Below are 18,995 nucleotides of genomic sequence, written 5' to 3'. Positions count from 1 at the left end.
AGTGGAGCACAGTTTCACTTAATGAAACATCTGTGACCAGCAGTGTTCTCCCCCTGTGTAAACAGCCCCTGTTCAGAACGCCCGCTTTCAGCACCTGTTCCTTTAAATGATAATGAGCCGCTCGCTGTTCACCCCGACCCCGAGCGCACAGCAGTGAGGAGCGAGGAGCGGAAGCTCTGGTTTTAGCTGTTTTCACTCTGTTCTCTTTCTTCTCCGTTTTTACTCAGTGCTCTTATTTCTCCGCGCTCGTTGTGTCTGTTTTGATAAACGTGGGTCCAGCGCTGTGATTGGACAGACTCAGATAAGGGGGCGTGGCAATTTAAAAGTCTCTGCTCTTGTTGTCAGAAGCAGAGCAGAATTAGTACGACTCGTTTTATGCTGTGTTTTCTGATTTAGGTAGCACACTGAAAACTGATTGAGGGGTTGGTCTTGTTTCACAGTGTGTGTGTTGGTGGGCTCCTGATTCACACATTACCTCAAAGTGATGTTCTCACGTTAGGTGTAAAACTTTCTCAGAATCCAGATGGATTTATGTCTGAGGAAATTCCAGATAAAGCAGGTGAGCACAAACTCTGAAACAGATTGAAAGTTCACCACAAGAAACTAAAGAGCATCTGTCCTTTTCATTTTTCATTCTTCATTCGCTGGGCATCATGCACCAAACTTTTCAGCTGCGGTGGCTGTTTCAGTGCTCTGTGCTGCAGATGGACAGCGGCATCAATAATGAATCTCATCTTTATTCTGCGCTCAGAGAACCATTAACTCTGTCTGGAATCCTCCTGGTAAAAATACCTCACTGTAAAACGGCTTCAGATGCAGTTAAGATGAACATCGATTTAAAAAGTAACACAAAGTTCCTGAGCATCTACAGTGGACATCAAAATGATGAACATCTGTGTACATCTGTTTAAAGTGGGTGGGTGTAGTTGTGGTGGTTGGTGAAAGGAGACTTCATTCCTCCCTTTTCCCTTATTTTATTTGTATGATATATGCCAGGGGTTGGGTCAGGGTCAGGGTTACAGTAAAAGTTAGAGTTAGTGTAAGGGTTAGAATCACGGAGAGGGTTAGGATTAGAGCTAAGGTTGAGTTTTAGTGTCTGGGGTTGGGTTTAGGATTAAGATTATCATTAAAGGAAGTGTTTAATGGCTAGTGTTAAGGGTTTGGGGTTATATTAGGGATTAAGAGTTAGGGGCTGGGGTTAAAGGTGTGGGGTTTTATTAGGGATTAAGAATTAGGGGCTGGGGTTAAGGGTTTGGGATTATATTCGGGATTAAGAGTTAGGGGCTAGGGTTAAGGGTTTGGGATTATATTCGGGATTAAGAGTTAGGGGCTGGGATTAAGGCTGTGGGGTTATATTAGGGATTAAGAGTTAGGGTCTAGGGTTAAGGGTTTGGGTTTTTATTAGGGATTAAGAGTTAGGGGCTGGGATTAAGGGTTTGGGATTATATTCGGGATTAAGAGTTAGGGGCTGGAGTTAAGGGTTTAGGATTATATTCGGGATTAAGAGTTAGGGGCTGGAGTTAAGGGTTTAGGATTATATTCGGGATTAAGAGTTAGGGGCTGGGGTTAATGGTGTGGGTTTTATTAGGGATTAAGAGTTAGGGGCTGGGGTTAAGGGTTTGGGGTTTTATTAGGGATTAAGAGTTAGGGGCTGGGGTTAAGGGGTTGGGGTTAAGTTTAGAGGTTGGTTGAAGTGTTAAGGACTAGGGGTATGTCAAGGGTTTGGGTTTTAGGGGTTTGTGTCAGGGTTAGGGTTAGATTTGTACCACAATGGGTTTTCAAAAAAACAACAACAGCCAAACAAAACATGCACTTCATTTATTCATTAAAAATGTTTATTTTCACTTTTCTGTGCAGATGTTTACACTTCAGGCTTTGGAAACAGAATCTAAATCCCTTTCAGGTTGAAAGAAAGGACTCTGCTCTGTAAACATGCGGGAGAGAGAGATGCCTCGGCAGGTGAGATTATGAGGTTATTTCTGGAGATTTCTGGAGATTTGGGTTGTCATGCCACAGGGGAACGTCTGCGTTTTTGAAGGAATCTCATCTCCACCTCTCTCTTTCTCTCTCTCTCTCTTTCTCTCTCTCTGTACTGACCCCAGTGAACTCTGGATTCCACGGCAGGCCTTGGATTCATTTTTCAAATACGTTTTTTTTGTCTTAAATACTAGCCCCAGCCCTGTGACCGGCAGGGTGGACCTTCACTGTGAAAGAGAAGAAGCAGTGACTGATGATCTCAGTGGGGCGGGTCAAAAGGAGACTGTGTCCTTTTCTCATTTCTGACCATGAGAAATCAGCTTTCTTACACAAAACTGTCAGTGTCCACAGTCGTGGTTATGTCAGTATAAGGTCAGCACTGTCTCGGGTTAGTGGTGGGTGGGTAACTCTGCAGCTGCTTTCTACACAGAAGGCCAGGGTTTGATTCCCCGTACGGGTAACCACACCACGCTGCACTAACCAAAGTCCTTTGCTCTGACACTAGCGCACTGCGCAAACATATGCTGTCCCTTGTTGTTTTTCATCCTGTTTAAGGATGCTAATGCTAGCATCATTTTGTCACATATCAGCATCAGAAACTACATAAACAAGTCGAGTTTAAATTACTGAACCCCTCAGAACAGTTTCCTGACTGCTCCCGGGGTCATTCTTGGGTAGATGTTTATTTGCTGGTTTATCTCTTTGGCAAACTGTGTGCAATTAGCTTTACCAACGCTAGAGCATATGCTAAAATATATATCTCTCATTTCTCTTTCTCTCAAGTTCAGTGCATCAGTTTTTTAATAGATCTCCCAAGTTGGGGTCCGTCTGCTGTTTGTCCAACGCCTCCGTTTTAAAGAGGAATAACAGTGAGACAAAGACTGGGCCTGTTGAGGATGGAGGTACACACGGTTCACTTCACACTCACACATTAAGACCATCCAGGAAGGAAAAAAGCTGAGTTACTCTCCACTTTCAATTATTCATTTGTGCATTCAAAAGCAAACAGTATTGTTGTTCTTTCTCAAACAATAACATCACTGAACCCGTAATCGCTGCACAAACGCTAGTCAAAATATGTCCCAGATTAAATAAATACACAACTTTAGCTTCTCAGAAACACGACAACCCTGCGCCATGCGTTTAGTCTTTGCCCCCGTTCACACCTGGCATTAACATGCGTCTCGGGTGGTCTGATCATAAGGCTGTTCACACCTGCTGCGTAAAATGCGTCTCCTGTGATCGGTTTTCCACATCGTTCCCCTGGAGGAGGCCCCCGGAGGAATCACGCCACCACAGGTGGAATTAAACAGAAGCTTCACAAAAACACTGGGCAGTGATGCAGTTAACGCTTTGGCATTCACACTACAATTAGTGTGTCCTCGATACGCACTGCACCCCATTTACACCTGTACCTTGTGCTGACCAATTACGATCTGATCACCCAGGACGCAGGTTAATGCTGGTGTGAACTGGGTCTTTGAATAAGAGTCTGACGTCTGTCTCTCTTTGTGGCTACACGGTCGACTCTTTCGGACCTTTGGGAGCTTCCCTCGCTGCGTTCTTGCAGCTGTAGAGCCACTTGATCACTCGTGCGTTCCTCTCGATGATGGACACACCTGTGGGTGTCTGCTCAGCCACTTCTTCCTGCACCAAGCCATCCCTCGAGTGAAGGGAGAATTCGCTGGGTTCAGATCCTCCTCCTACGCTTCGGAAAGCCAGTGACAGAGTGTCGACTGAACTGCCTCCTGACAGAAAGTTCTCAGGCCCAAGATGATCCACCATGTCCCGGTCCAGGCCACAGAAGTCAAAGAAGCGTTCGTGCTCAGAGAGAGCTATGGAGAGGCGAAGGTGAAGGTCGGATTCGGATCGCCGCAGGCTTGCCCTAAGCCAGGGATCTACGTTATTCCCGTTGCCGTCGTCCTGGAATTCACACAGATTTGTAATTGTTGGTTTTGGAGGCTCCAGAAATGCAGTGTTGCCATTAATAGACTCTGCTGTCCTGCTAGACCTTCTGGTCTCTGTCCCGTTGGTATCATTGGACCAAGACATACGTGAGTCACCATCCCTGGACGAACCCTTTTCTTCACTGATGGTCATCTTTGAGCTCTTGTCGCGCATGGATCCGTGGAAAAACCGCCGGACAAAACTGTATCCCTTCACCTCCGAGCTCACGTTCTCTCCAGGTTCACCACTGCTGGGACTCTTGCACTCTTTCTTCTGTCTATAGATGAGCAGAGAGTCTGGTCTCAGCATTCGCTTCCCTGTGCTCCTACGCAGCACTGGAGCACTATGGGGTGCCACCAGCTGGGTCCGGATAGGGGTCCTGATGGGGCTCCTGGGGGTTGGTGGAAGGAGAAAGGTGGAGTTGTTCTGGTTCTGCACCTTGGGGTCTTGCAGGTTCTCCTTCCTGGAGTCCTCATTATCATCATGAGACAAGGAGACTGGGACCCTGTAGAAAAGTGGACAGATAGAGAAGGGTCAGATTTCTACCTGTGCTACATTCACTGTGTGCTGTTTTGTTTTGTTCTAAAGTCCCAAACTCCCATTTTCAGAAAAGCCAACTGCAGGAAAAGCAAGAATCTGCGCTGTGTTCATTCTCCTGAAGCTTTATATTAACAACAAAAGCACAAAGAAAAGATTTCCAAACTTTATTTAGTAACTGACACCTGCAACTCCAAAAACGTAAAGACAGAGGTGAGGTTCACCTTTCCTTTACTGACAGTATTTAAGTGTTTGGGAACTGAGGAGACAAATCGTCCTCATCCCGATGACAATAAGAGACAGATCTGGACCCCAGGCTGGTCAAGCTGTCCTACTGAAATAACCAGGGACTTCCTCTGATAATTTCTCCTGCAGAGCAGTCTGAGGGTTGGAAGGTCAGGCTCAGTTGTGGATAGTAGACATCGGTAAAGCTTTGTGAGATCTCGTGCTTTTTAAACTGTTTGATTCTGCTGCAGAAATCTGGAAACATATATTATTCTGCAGAAATGCCCATCATGTTATGGTCAGTAAAAAGCAGATGTGCCTTTATTTAAGGCTCTGGCTCTGGAGAGCGTGGGTGTTCTTGAGAGAGAGGGTATATTCGGCAGGCGGGGATGTCTCTGTGGTTTTCTGTTCACAGTAACAGACTGAGACAGAGTCCAGAGTGAAACGATTACAGCGCGCATGGACTAAAATGACTTCACTGATACTTCACTGAATCTCTCTCTCTCTTACATTTTCTTTGCTTTAAACTGAATGAATTGAAGTCTTGCACCCTAAGGGAATCTGTCTGGCGCACAACAACAGTAAATAAATCAAGACCAACACCATGTACATAAGAACATAAAACATCCAAGACAAGGGACACAGTCATTTAAAAACTACAATGAAAACGCACAATCTAACTGTCCCTGAGCCTGTTTCACTATTAAGTAACACAATGCTGCTTGACACAAATTATGTGACGACCCGTTGTTGTTTTTATTTTGGGCATTTGATGCCAGCGTCCAGAGCGGCATCATATCCTCAGAGCAAGCTTCTAAAGCCTCTGATTTAGATGTATATCCTTTTTACCTTTAAAAGGTGCAAGTATTTTTGAAATGAATAATAAAATCATGTCTAATCTGAATACACATTTTTCACCAAATGGAGATCTTTTGTGAAAAAATACAACAAATTACAACAGCAGATGTTTTATGGGTTTTGTACAAAGGCAAAAAAAAAAAAAAAGTAATTCCCACATGGAAACTACCCACAAATATAGACATTAAAGACTCATACCTGGGTGGACCCTGTGTTGTGCCAGGCTGTGTCCTCCGAGGCAGGACTGGAGTCAACGTCAAAGGGACGGTGAAGTTACGGCGAGGCTGAGGGGGCGGTGTCGCACAGGGGACGAGTGCTGGCTCCTGTTTGGTGTTGATTACTTGCTGACTCTTTACGTATTTGGCTTTGTCAGCCTCCAGCCGCTCCACAGCACTGACGGAGTGACCTCCACGGGTTCCACTGTCCATCTGCCGACGGAGGTAGTCCGGACCCTTGTTGAGGAGTCGCAAGGGCGAGGGTGACCCAATGGGAGTTAGGGGCTTCATGGAGGATGACCTCAGTGGGAAAATGCATTCATAGGGAAGCCTTGAATCGTAGATGTCTAAGCGTGTTGACCTAGTTTTTAACTCTTATGACTGATATCCAGTAAATACTCTGTACCTTCTATGTATTTTTCAAAAATGAGAACCCACCACAAGTCCTTGAAGAGCTTAAGGAACTCTATATCTTACAAATCCTAATGACATCCGTGCCATACACGAGAGAAGCTGGATATCTCCCTGTGGTCTTCACACACACACTGGATGAACTGGGCAGGGCACAGGGAAACACTTTTGCTTCCTTCCAAAACACATCTGAAATTAAATGTTCCACATGCCACAGAGCGGCAGGAAATAGAAAGTTCCAAATGTGTTTTCCTCTGTGTCTTTCTTCTCCTCAAACTCTCAGAGAACTCCCTCCTCTCAAAGGTCGACTGGAGGTAGGAACACAAAGCCTCTGCCTTTTGTTTTCAGACAGACGTCTCTGGTTTCTCGTTCCTCTGAGCCTGGACACTTCAGCTTGTGATGGATGGAGGTTAGTCTCGTTTCCTCACCAACACTTAGCTGTAAAAGAGAGGGACATAGTGAGGTGAGGGATGTCCCAGTGTCGTGGCATGTACCAATACACATTCAGTGAAATTGTGTACTCATCTTTTGAATTAAGTCTGTTATTTTTCAATCAATTCGCTTAGCGACAGCTAACCTTGTGTTTATAGTAAAGCATTTTCATGTTAAAAATATTTTAAATACATTAATATTATTCTAAAGTGTTAGCTTAAAATAATTTGAATCACTTTATTGGCCACAGAGGAATTTGGTCTCTGCATTTAACCCAATTCATGCAGTGAAACACACATTTACACACACACTAGTGAACACTAGGGGGCAATATACACACAGGCCCGGGGTGCTGGGCGACTCTAGCCATGGCACTCGGGGAGCAGTTGGGGGTTTGGTGCTTTGCGCTCAAGGGCACTTCAGTCATGACCTTCCAGCTCTGGGGATCGAACCGTCAACCTTCCGGTTACAGGCACAGTTCCCTCACCACCAGGCCACGGCTGCCCCAACGAGCAACAATCAGCGTCTGCATGGGTTTCCTCCGAGGGCTCCTGTTTCTTCCATACTCCAAAAACTTGGAGGTTAGGTGAACTGGCTCCTGGTGTGAGTGAATGTGTGTGCGCTGTATACGTTCCTAATTTTATATGCTCCTATACGAATCCTAGGAACAGACAGTTAGTGAAATTCCTGTGAATTCCTGTTGAGACCAGGCTGAAAGATTAAAGCGTTCTCTAGAGGAACTGATCCAAACTCGTGCCCTCGTGCCAGCATCAAGCTGCAGCGTAATTCAAAACATGACACATCACAGTACTGCTATTTTAGTGCATCCTGTCCCACGCGAGAAAAAAGACAATGCTGTGCCTTTAGAGCCGGAAGAGAACTCTGTGACCCAGAGACTGCGGAAGCGTCACCGTTTCCCAGCTTTGTGCCACGGAAGAAATGTCTGCGGGCAACATTTAAAGCCATAGCTCAGCAAATCACTGAATATCCACAAGTTACTCCAATCGCTGTTGATCAGCCGAGATGTGTTTGGGTCTGAGGCTTGCTTTTTAGGATCCTACAAGGAGTTTGTGTCTAATAATTATTGGAAATATATTTACATACACCAATTAGCACTGTGCTCATACTGAGTCGATTCACATAGACTTGTGTTTGTGGTTTATACCTCGCTGGCTCACACTTAATCCACAAAAAAGCTTCAAACAACAAATGAATGTGTGTGTTACAAGCCTCATTTAAAGGGTTAAACTTTTACTGAACTGTTGCTTTAACCCCGTTTGATTTCAAAGACAAAATCTGACCCACAATATCTGTATCCTGATTTATATTCCAGGACCCACTTGGCTTCAAATCCCTGTCTACCTTTTAATCGGACCAACTTCTCCTGAGGAGACCCCTTTCCCCAGAAGCCCCTCCACATCCCTCCATCGTAAATCAGGCTGAACGGTGGACTACAACATTTTCCAGATGTCCTAAGCTTTGGGAAACGTAGTCATTGTTTGGGAAAGTTACGGGAAAGAATTCCAAACAGGTGTTGGGCAGGAAAAGGCAGAGGATTTAAGGATTATCCAAAGAAAGAGAAAGAGATTGCAAACACCTGAAAACATCAGACTTTTTCACGGGCCTTTTCTCGGGACCAGGTCCCTCAGCCTTGACATGCATTATTTTCTTCATCTGCTTTTGACCCACAACTCCTTCACTACAGCACAGAGTCAGAGCTGAAACTGCGGGGTCTGAACTTTCTATTCAGGCCACACTAGTCTTTGTTAGTTCTACAATGTGTTTAAAGTTATTATTAAATATGTTGATTACATAAATAACTGTTTGTAAAATGAAGTGAGTGTGAAGAAAATTTTAAAGTTTTAATGAAACTTCATAAGATGTACATTTTTTTCATCAATTTATAAATAAAGTGGTTCTTCTTTGTCATTTCTCAAAGAGTCATTTGTAGCACCTTTGTTTTTAAGAAGGTATCAATGATATAAATCACTAATATTACAAAATGATAGGAAGCTTCAAAAGTGACATGAAACTTTCACCCTGCTAAACACGAGTGAGTGAGTGAATGACTAAAGCCCAGAAGAGTGTAAATGCAGATTTTCTCAGAGGGGTTGTGATTCTGATCTTAAACAATACAGCGAACTGCCTTTCACTTTCACGCCTTCCTCTGACATTCATTATAATTAGCTTAGCTGTGGTTTGTGGTAAATGTAACAGTCTCAAGTTTGAACACTTCTCTGTGGTTAGTGTGTGATGTTGTTGTGCACTCCCTCTGCTCCAGAGGCTGTTATTGACTTGGATGTTGCCTCGATACTATTGATGTCTCTAAAGTACGTAGGCATATATTTAGATGCTACAACACAACAGGAAACAGAGCTATTAATAGTGTGACACTGTCCCAAATTAAAAAACAAGCCTGTGATTCTGCTCGATTGATGACTTCATGAAGATGTGACATTAACAGAGTAAGGCAAATAGGTGAAGGGAAAATGTTCTTTAATGGTTTTAGCTTCCAAAAAATAAAACAAATATCCCTAAGAATAAATCATCTCTACTGTCACCAGCGTTAGCTCTGCTGCTAGCCTTTTGTCATCAGTAGAGAGTAAGGCTAATGACTGAAGTTAATGTTGGACCATCAGTATAGAAATATATATTTTGGCAGTTTTCTAAATTTGTCACCTATTTAGGTCTACACCCCTACCCCATACACACGGCTATGGTGCCCTAGTTACCCCCGAACTGCTAGCTTTGTTAGCGCTGTTAGTGTGTTGGCACCAGAGTTAAAACCAGAGCAGGTTAAATTTCAAACCATTTTTAATACAAAGCAACAAACCATTCAGATTAAAAACCCTCAAATTTTTCATCTCTATGTTAACATTTCCAACATGCTAACTATAGGCTAGCCAGGAGTATCATCTCATGTTAGCTTCCTATCATTACGAGCCCTTGAAGTATTGAGGGTTAAATATAACACTAATGGAACAAATTAAAGTCCTTCACCTTCCTCTGTGATCCTCGGGCCTCTGAGTTCAGACTCGAATGAGCAGCAGGACTTTTCCTTTTTCCCAACCAGGCTAAGCTAGGCCATGCTAATCTCTCTTGGCTTGTAATTAACCCCTGCTGCTCCAGTCCCTTCTCATCTCCCCTGGTTTTAATGCCCTTGTTAGTGACCCTCCACTTGAAGCTGGGTGCCTGGGGGAAGTCTGGCCCTGTGCTTTATTCACTTTAGCAGGAACCAGATGTTAAGCTTCATGCTGTGTCAAAGCTCTAGATCAAACTGGAGCACAGGAAAGGGAAGAGAAAATGTCTATTATATCTCCTGAAGTTCAATCTTAGCCTCACTGCTATCTTTATGTTTCTTTTAGGCTACAGACATATCTAGTTAATTCAGCAGGGATAGTACTACCTTTCTTCACATGTATTCAAAGTTTAATTTGATTTTCCCAAGTTGGAACCATTTTTAGTAAATGGTAAAATGGGACCTTTACCCCACAGAGCAAAAATGTTCTTACTTGTGATGGAAGTTGAGATTTGTTTGAGTCATAGTACGTTTTCCAATAATAAAAAAGACCATAAAAAGGCCTCAATAGAAAATGACCAAATTTTAAAAAAATATATTTATGCTCATATGAGAAAAGTGCTGAAATGGAAAAGGGTTTTCTGAATAAACAATGCAGTATTTGTGTAAAATCAGAGACTACACAGCATTTTACTTTCATCTCAAAAAATTAAGAACATACTCTATACGACAGAAACCACACAGATGTCTCAAAAAAAATAAATATTAAAGTTTTTGATATAAACAGCTGTAAAAAAAAAAAAAGAAAAAAAATATCTGATTGTCATCTGACATCCTGAAGATTATTCCTAAGCTTAATTCTTTCCTTTATTATCTTCTACTGCTGCTGATGGCTAAACTTTGCAAAGATTTTGTCTCTGTAGCAATGAGAAGGAATATTTAAGTGCTGTTTTCATCTGTAATACTGTTTTAGAACATAAGTACTACTGTGATAAGTACGGTTTAAGAAGGCTATTTATAAAAAGTTCTAAATTGGTGTATGTGGGCCACACGACTCAGGAACAGGACCCAAGGCACTGTCAGGAGAAAGAAGACATCAGAAGCCAGACAGGGTCCTGCATTATTGAAATGTCCAGACAACTGACCGCTCTGGCGCTGGAGATAAGAGAGAGGCCAGGCCTCATTAGGACTGAGGGGTGGGGGGGGTGGGGGGACCCATGAAAATAAACCGGAATTTTGCCAACCGGAAACATTCTTTGAGACGAAGCCCAAACCTCACTCAGCACTTGACAATTAATGCCTCAACTACAGGGATCGCAGACTGTGGACCTGCAGCGGTCAGAGCTGATTCTACCATGTTGTCCCACAGTTCTCAGTGTTGTCTTTTATTTTCTTAGGATGAACTGGTCTGCACACATCCGAAAAATCCTGGAGAATATTTCACATCTGATGCTAATGTAATATCCCCACTGTAACCCCCCTCAAACCCACCTCCTTCAGCTCAAACCCCACTCTAACCCCAGGTGGGGGCTCTCCATCTCTCAGCTGATATACACAGCACAAATAGGTCATGGGGGAAACCTCTTTAAAGCCCTTTCAACCCCGCAGTCAGTGATAAGAGGACACTTAGCTGACTGGACACATCCTCCTATTGTTATTCAGGCATGACCAGTGTTAAACAGACGCATGGAGGGGCAGCTAAAGCAGCGTAGGGGCAGGGGAAAAGTGCTATAAACAGGCATTCAGGGTTCAAAAATTCAGAGCTGAACACTGAGCAGCTTTTTAATCAGTGTATTCCCAAGTGTGAAGTGTCCGGTCCCTGTTGACCTCAAGCTAATGCTAAATATTACATAGTGTGTCCAGCGCTGGGTATCTTATCACACTCTAGAACAGGCAGAGATAGAGCTGCAGTGAACACACACACCGCACGTCATACACACACACTGCCCACACCCTGTCACACCCAGGAAAGACGTGGTGCAGATAAGCAGCAAAGATACAGCCACAGGTAACACACACACACACACACACAGCACTTTATACACACACTGTTTATCAGTTGACTATATTTACACTGTGATATATTTCACACTAAAAGAACTTTATAGGTCTAAAGATCCTTTACCAAGACTCCTGATTCTACACTACAGTAATGGTGCTTTTCCACTGAATGGTCCCTATTCTACTGTACTGTACTTTACTCCACTTAAATCAGGTCCTGGTTCTGGAAGCGGGTTCTTGTTTAGTGGCTGTTCTCTCGTGGTTCAGAGCGAGTCGAGTAGGGACTAAACCGTGGCGTGTAAACCTTGCAGAGCGCTGACTGTCCAGAGAGAGTCGTCACTCTACGCCACGCAACGCAGACGACCAGAACCAACTCTCCATCTGTAAAATCTCCAGCTGCAGCAGAGATCACGTTTGTTTTTATCCGACTCACGACGACAGCTCGTAAAATTACGCCGTGGTCTTTTGAAGAGGTTCAAACGCTCCTTGGATCGGTGGCCGACGAAAGAATCCAACGAGAGCTGGACGCTGCAACAAGGAAGGAACAAACTCTACTGATCTGTCTGAACTGATGACGGAGCTGTGTTCAGTCCCAAACAACAACAACACGCCAATACACCATGAGTAAACACCGCTTAACGTTACCGTCGCTGTTGTTGTTGTTCCCAAAGCCCACTGTTCCTGTTAGAGACAGGGCTTAAAGACAACACTGTATACATTTCAAGGGAAAGTTGTGGGAGCGGAAAACCATCCAGGGACCAGGGACAGGAAAGCATGTAGAGCCGAGCTGAGTCAAGTTGAGTAGTTACAGTACATTAAGGGTCCCTGGTCTAGAATTCTTATATTTCATTCTACGATATCTTTAAAATTATTGTGGGTCACTGGATGGAAGGTGTAGGGCATTTGGGTTGAAGTAAAATTGGCAAATGATACAAAAGTCGAATGAAAACTGTACTCTGTTTCAACCACGTTCTCCTCCACAACAGAACCTGCCTGAACTCTTTCATCTAGATGTACCTCCAGCTTTGGAGGCTTTTATAAATAATGCATCTTTCTGTGAGAAGGGAGGATTTGGCTCTGTGCGGTCGCTCTGCTGCGGAACCGGGTTCTGGAGGAACGCCAGATGTTTACGCCGCAGATTTCTCTCCTGAACATCAGGCTGTTTTTGCAATGTTTGAAAAACTTTGCTCCAGGAACTGTGTCTGTTTACAGAACACTGCGTGTGATGTGTTCCAGTGTTCCCTGTGGCACTGTGGATGAAACAGGTTTTAAATAATTGTGTGAAGTGGTGAGTATCTGAAGGTTAACACTGATCTGACCCACATGTGAACCCCAGTTCTACAAAAAGGTAGTTTGTAAACACACACACACACACACACAAAAACAACCCGAAAACATGATTTTTGATGTTTGTAAAAAGGCTTTTCCAGCATTTTAGGATTTTTATCACGTGTCAGAGCTAGTGAGCATTTACAGTGAACATTGAAACCCATATTCAATCCTAAAATAATCACAGTCAGAAAAGAGGTTTTCTTTACAGCGTTCTGTTTCTTTTCCTTCTAATGAACACACAATTTCCAAAAGAGGCTTATCACCACGAGACTGCGCTCTCCTCACACTCCCGACACCACCACATCACCCTCTCCTCTCATACCAGACATTTTCACAGCTTTCACTAACTGTTAGCGTAATGTGCAACCATGCGTTGAAGATATGGCAACCCAACCTCTGCATTAACAACACGGCAGGGTGCAAACTAAGTGCTGGGGGTCAGGACTGGTGCTAAAAGTGTGTCATGCTGAGGTTTTGTCATTAGGGGTGGATTGATTTCAGCAGTTCTGGAGAATTCCAGGTCCAGGTGAGTTTTAACTGAAACTGAAAACGACCTGCTGATAAACCTGACAGGATAATGCTGGGTAAACTAACGTTTAGCAACAACTTCATCAGGATAAATACCACAATAAATCATAAACAATCATTGTCCAGTATAATTAGTTACCAACATAAACACATCTTAGTTTTCAGATTAGGTTCTCGTCACAAAGACAGTGGATTCCAGAAAACGCAGTGGACTCCACAGTCCAATTCTGGGAGGCGTTGTGTTCTAACGGCCGGCACCCAACATTTAACACGGTGACCTTAGGCTCATGTGCAGCTGTTTCAGCGCTTTACCACAGGATTATAGAAGCTTGTACGCAGACATTAGTGTCCAGCGTACGGACAGCGGAGATCAGGACACACACCTAAAGAAGGCCATGGAAATCGACGCTAACAGCCACATGTCTGCCAGCACGGTTCATCCGCAGTCCTGTCAAAACAGTCCCAGCGCCATTAGCCACATTACTCATCTGATCTCGCCTGAGCTCATCTGATCTCTGAGATGGAAACTGAAGTATGTTTGTGGTGTTCATTTTCACTGCCGTGTCTGTGGCCTATTTCAGGCCGAACCTGAACCCTGCAGACAATACACGTCTGTACACGACAATACACCAGGACGTCCGAGTCTGTTGTACTTTAAAAAATATACCAGACTGTACCTTTCTGGCTCCCTGCGGCTGAAGGTGTTTAGGATTGATGTCGTGAACCTTTCATTGAGCACTGACACGTTTAATAAAAGTCCATTCGTTTGGGAAATTAGAAATTGGAGGAGTATAATTAATAAATCAGCTTTCCTTATTAGCCATGATTCCCATAATCTCTCCAAACTGACTCAAGGTCCGATATTAGCTCCCTGTCCTGATTTAGTCTCAGTTTTTCATGTCCAAATTACAGAGCTGCAAAGAAAATTGAGCTTAAAAGTAGAGAATGTTTATAGTTTTCAAAGTTGGGGATGAGTCCAAGGAGAAAAAAATTAAAATGAAATGTTTTTTTAAATGATTTCATCAAGGTCAGGGATTGAACTCTTACAAAATGCTGATACTGTTTAAAAACCAGCTGTTTTTGACATGTTTATTGGCCTAGATTTGCACAGATAGCAGAAGAACTGATTCTGTACTGTTCCTCTATAGAAACTCCTAGATTGATGTGTGCTGTATGCATCAAAAATAAACCCAAAATGTATTTTTGCACTTCACATGTGAAATAAATGTAGCCCTGGACTAAAGAAGACTTAAGAACACGAGAAATGTATTTCCCCCTCTGCAGACGTCCTGAGACTGCTCGGCCGGATCTGCCGCTTCTGACTCATGGTGATGAGTCTGTCCGTTCTCATTAGACGACGCTTCGAAACAGCCCTAAAGTGCCACAGAAATTGAGGCCATCTTCAGAGCCGCGACGTTTGGAGATGAGTGGAAGATCATGTCTTTCTGGATCTGTCAAAGCAGCGAGGCATTTGAGACGGACAGAGGGTTAACTCTTTGTCACGTGAGACCTCCATAGCCCCTCTGAGCCTGATTTGATCCGACAGGAGCGAGGCATTAACGACACGGGCGCTGACAATTAGGCGAATGCGAGAGTCCGAGTGAGACGCTCTCACAGCTGTCAGCAGACCTCCAGAGACTTTGGGTTCGGCCTGGCGTCCAGAGAAGGGCTCTTCGTCATAAACACAAGGCGTGAGCCTCGGCACCGACACGTTCACCTCTGACAAAGCCAACATGAAAGAATCAGGCATGCCTTAGTCGCCCAGATCAGCGGTGGTTATTTCTGAATGCTAACAGCACGGTTAAATCTAGGACAGGCAGATTTACGAGTGCAGTGACACAGCGTGGTTCTGGGGTAACGTAAATACATCATTAAATATCAGCTGGAAACAATGGTCAGATTTAAACATACTCCCAAATCCTGTCATTTTCAAAATCTTAAAGCCCTCAAATACCATCAGGGATCAGAGAAGCTTGGAGAGTTTCACATTTCCCAGAGTGCAACTGGGAAGACGACCAGAAGCAAGACCATCATCAAAATCCTCCCATAACATCCAGCAGAGCCAATCAGAAACAAGCTTATGATTTAAGAACCGCCCACTGATGACTCCTCCTGTAACGTCCACTTGAGCCAATCAGACACAAGCTCCTGATACAGGCTCCCATAATGCCCAGCGGTTTCTAAACTATAACCGATACAGATTGATCCACACAAACCCTTTTGTGTTAATAGAGAACAGAGTGCGTGCAGCAGTGGGACAAGCAGCGTCCCCTAGAGTTTAGTTCCACTGTGAGTTGTGTCTCCCCCTGCTGGGGAAACGGGTGGAGAGGGTTGATGATTGGTCGATGGGTCTGCCCTAATCTGCACTGTATTAGAAACCACCTCCATCTTGCACTTTTTTGGAGGCCTCTATGTCATTTGTATCAGTATATTTTTGTAGAACAACTCTAGAATCCACACAGGGACTACTTCAGGACCAGGTTAATACCCCATGCATTAAAACATGCAGAGCCTGGGGCTGACATCACTACATTTATTGCGTTTGTTCTAAACAACAGCAACAGAACGCTAACACTCTGTCTTGTAAATCCATTTTGACACGTTCTACGTCATTCTGCCTTACAGCTGTGTGAAAACAGCTGTCACACACACACACACACACACAGACTCTTTTAACTTTTACCTGTGCTAAAAGAAGCTGATGTCACTGGGAAAAGCCCAGAACCTTTACCCTTTCATTAGAAATGTAAGCCTTGTACCAGGAGAGTAGATTTATTAGCATGCTAGCCATTGGCTGCTGGAGGTAAGCCCCGCCCACCAATTACATTCCACATGCCCAGCAACATCAACAGAAGTCTTCAAAATTGTTTAAAATAAGATATATTTGCAATGCTTTTATGTCACATCTGTCTGCGATATCATTGGATGTTGTGAGGGGAAATCTGACTCAACTGGGACTTTTCCTATTATCTGATTTACCCAGCTGCATGTAAACACCTCGATAAGGTTACTCACAAAATCTGCTTTAATATCTGGGGCCAGACTGCACCTCTGAATCCCAGACCCAGATCCATCCTGAGGTATTTCTCCTCTCGCTCAGTGCCAGCTCACACCGACGGAGTCGAGCAAGAACAACCGAGAACGCGAAAACACTGCAAAACACTTAAGAAAAATAAAGATTAAAAAAGATCAAACAGAGCTGAGACTCAGAGGAACGTTTCTGCTTTCAGAGAGGAGGAAAATAATACACCCACATCAGCACAGGCTCGGCCGGGGTCGAGGACAGGTGTAGCATGTTTGTTTTGTCTGAATCAGTGAAACGTGTTCGTTTTGTCTGGACTGGAGTGTTTAGACTGACTCTGAGGACTGTTTCGAACTATGTACTCTGCCAAATGTTTGTGGACACTCCCTCATCCATCTCTTCCAAGTCTGTTCCTCTTTCAGAGGGAAGTGTTTACGCTAGGTTTTGGAACATTGCTTTTTGATGACGTTTAGACACATGGACTTAGTCAAGTCTGGTGCTGATATTGAGAGATTAATTAACAGTATTTTACCGTTAAAAGTGTTTGTGTTTTGGAGCTAAAGTAGTGCAGAGAGATAAACATTGTTGCTGTTATTCATTCATTCATTCATTGTCTGTAACCCTTATCCAGTTCAGGGTCGCGGTGCGTCTGGAGCCTTCCCGGAATCACTGGGTGCAATACACCCTGTAGGGGGCGCCAGTCCTTCACAAGGCGACACACACTCACACATTCACTCACACCTACGGACACTTTTGAGTCTCTAATCCACCTACCAACGTGTGTTTTTGGAGCGTGACAGGAAACCGGAGCACCCGGAGGAAACCCACGCAGACACAGGGAGAACACACCACACTCCTCACAGACAATCACCCGGAGGAAACCCACACAGACACAGAGAGAACACACCACACTCCTCACAGACAGTCACCCAGAGGAAACCCATGCAGACACAGGGAGAACACACCACACTCCTCACAGACAGTCACCCGGAGGAAACCCACACAGACACAGAGAGAACACACCACACTCCTCACAGACAGTCACCCAGAGGAAACCTACGCAGACACAGGGAGAACACACTACACTCCTCACAGAAAGTCACCCGGAGCGGGACTTGAACCCACAACTTCTAGGTCCCTGGAGCGGTTCACAGGTTGATATCTGTGATTGGAGTTGGGGGCCAGGTGGCCGGGGGGTAACAGCTCTGACTGAATGGTTAATCAGGTCACTGCATGGTCACTCACTCCTCATCATTAAGAACCTAATCAATGAACGACAGCTGATGGCGCTGACTGTCCCCCCTTCAACACACCGCCAAACAATCCCAGTGTCCCACTGTCCCAGTCCCCTAGTGTCCCAGTGTCTCACCCTCCCATTCCCCTAGTGTCCCAATGTCTCACTGTCCCATTCCCTTAGTTTCCCAGTCCCTTAGTGTCCCAGTGTCTCACTGTCCCATTCCCCTAGTGTCCCAATGTCTCACTGTCCCAGTCCCCTAGTTTCCCAATCCCCTTGTGTCCCAGTGTCTCACTGTCCCAATCCCCTAGTGTCCCAGTGTCTCACTGTCCCAGTCCCCTAGTGTCAGAGTGTCTCACTGTCCCATTCCCCTAGTGTCTCACTGTCCCAGTCCCCTGGTGTCCCAATGTCTCACTGTCTCATTCCCCTAGTTTCCCAGTCCCTGTCCCCTAGTTTCCCAGTCCCCTAGTGTCCCAGTTTCACAGTCCTAATCTTCCTATGTCAAAGTCTCCCAGTTTTCCAGTTTCTTAGTGTTCCAGTCTCCTAGTGTCCACATCTCACAATGTCCCAGCCCCAGTCTTCTAATGTGTCAATTTCCTAGTGTTTGAGTCCCATAGTGTCCCAGTCTCTTAATGTCCCAATGTCCAGATCCAGGGATAAACACGTCATAAAGCAAAGCATGCAAAATAAACATTATATTTCATTGCATACTCACTATGAGTGCAACTCTTCCTTTCTCTCCCAGTGTCCAGAGGAACTCTCTCTCTCTCTCTCTCTCTCTCTCTCTCTCTCTCTCTCTCTCTCTCTCTCTCTCCAGTGGTTCTGGTAATAAATGGTGTCCTGTGTTTCAGGGGAACCCTCGGTGCGTCCTCTCTGCTCCTCAGCTCCAGTCAAACTGCAGAGAAAAAAGACTTGCCCACACACAGCAGCGTGAGGGCGGAGTGTGTTTGTGTGTGTGTGAGTGTGTGCGTTTGTGTGTGTGTGTGGCTGAGTGTTGGGGGCAGGTAAAGCAAAAGCAGGGGTGTAGAATTTCTTTGGTTGGGGGGGGTTAAAGTGAAAGGACATGGGGCTGTAGGTGTGTGTGTGTGTGTGTGTGTGTGTGTGTGTGTGTGTGTGTGTGTGTGTGTGTGTGTGAGAGAGAGAGAGAGAGAGAGAGACAGTGGTGGCTGGTGTTAATGAAGTGGGCAGTATTTTTGTATCAGTCCCGAAACCACCGCGGCCCCTTCATTCGTGTCCAGCTGAGAACTCTGAGATTAG

General features: G+C 44.6%; 1 protein-coding gene across 2 annotated transcripts; it reads right to left on the bottom strand.

Moving 5' to 3' along the window:
• Positions 1-1,848: 1,848 nt before the first annotated feature.
• fam110d (family with sequence similarity 110 member D) lies at positions 1,849-18,519 on the bottom strand. 2 transcript variants are annotated; one of them, XM_066662417.1, is made up of 3 exons: positions 18,454-18,519; positions 5,743-6,608; positions 1,849-4,429 (listed from the first exon to the last, which is right to left on the bottom strand). In XM_066662417.1, exons 2-3 carry the CDS (start codon positions 6,048-6,050, stop codon positions 3,493-3,495), a joined length of 1,245 nt encoding a protein of 414 aa, XP_066518514.1. In that variant the 5' UTR covers positions 6,051-6,608; positions 18,454-18,519; the 3' UTR covers positions 1,849-3,492. The 2 variants fall into 2 exon arrangements, with proteins under 2 accessions (XP_066518514.1, XP_066518513.1); XM_066662416.1 differs by lacking the exon at positions 18,454-18,519 and adding an exon at positions 9,603-9,741.
• Positions 18,520-18,995: the final 476 nt, after the last annotated feature.

The sequence above is a fragment of the Hoplias malabaricus genome, chromosome 1, assembly GCF_029633855.1.
Source record: "Hoplias malabaricus isolate fHopMal1 chromosome 1, fHopMal1.hap1, whole genome shotgun sequence".
NCBI classification, from domain to species: domain Eukaryota; kingdom Metazoa; phylum Chordata; class Actinopteri; order Characiformes; family Erythrinidae; genus Hoplias; species Hoplias malabaricus.
Note: the sequence above shows the minus strand (reverse complement) of the source record. Positions and strands in the feature narration are given on the sequence as shown.

Excerpts from the sequence above, each read along its gene's own strand:
- fam110d (XM_066662417.1), bottom strand. The coding sequence starts at position 6,050 with ATGAAGCCCCTAACTCCCATTGGGTCACCCTCGCCCTTGCGACTCCTC. Across the intron at positions 4,430-5,742 it reads ACAACACAGGGTCCACCCAG|GGTCCCAGTCTCCTTGTCTC; the intron begins GTATGAGTCTTT and ends ACTTTTCTACAG.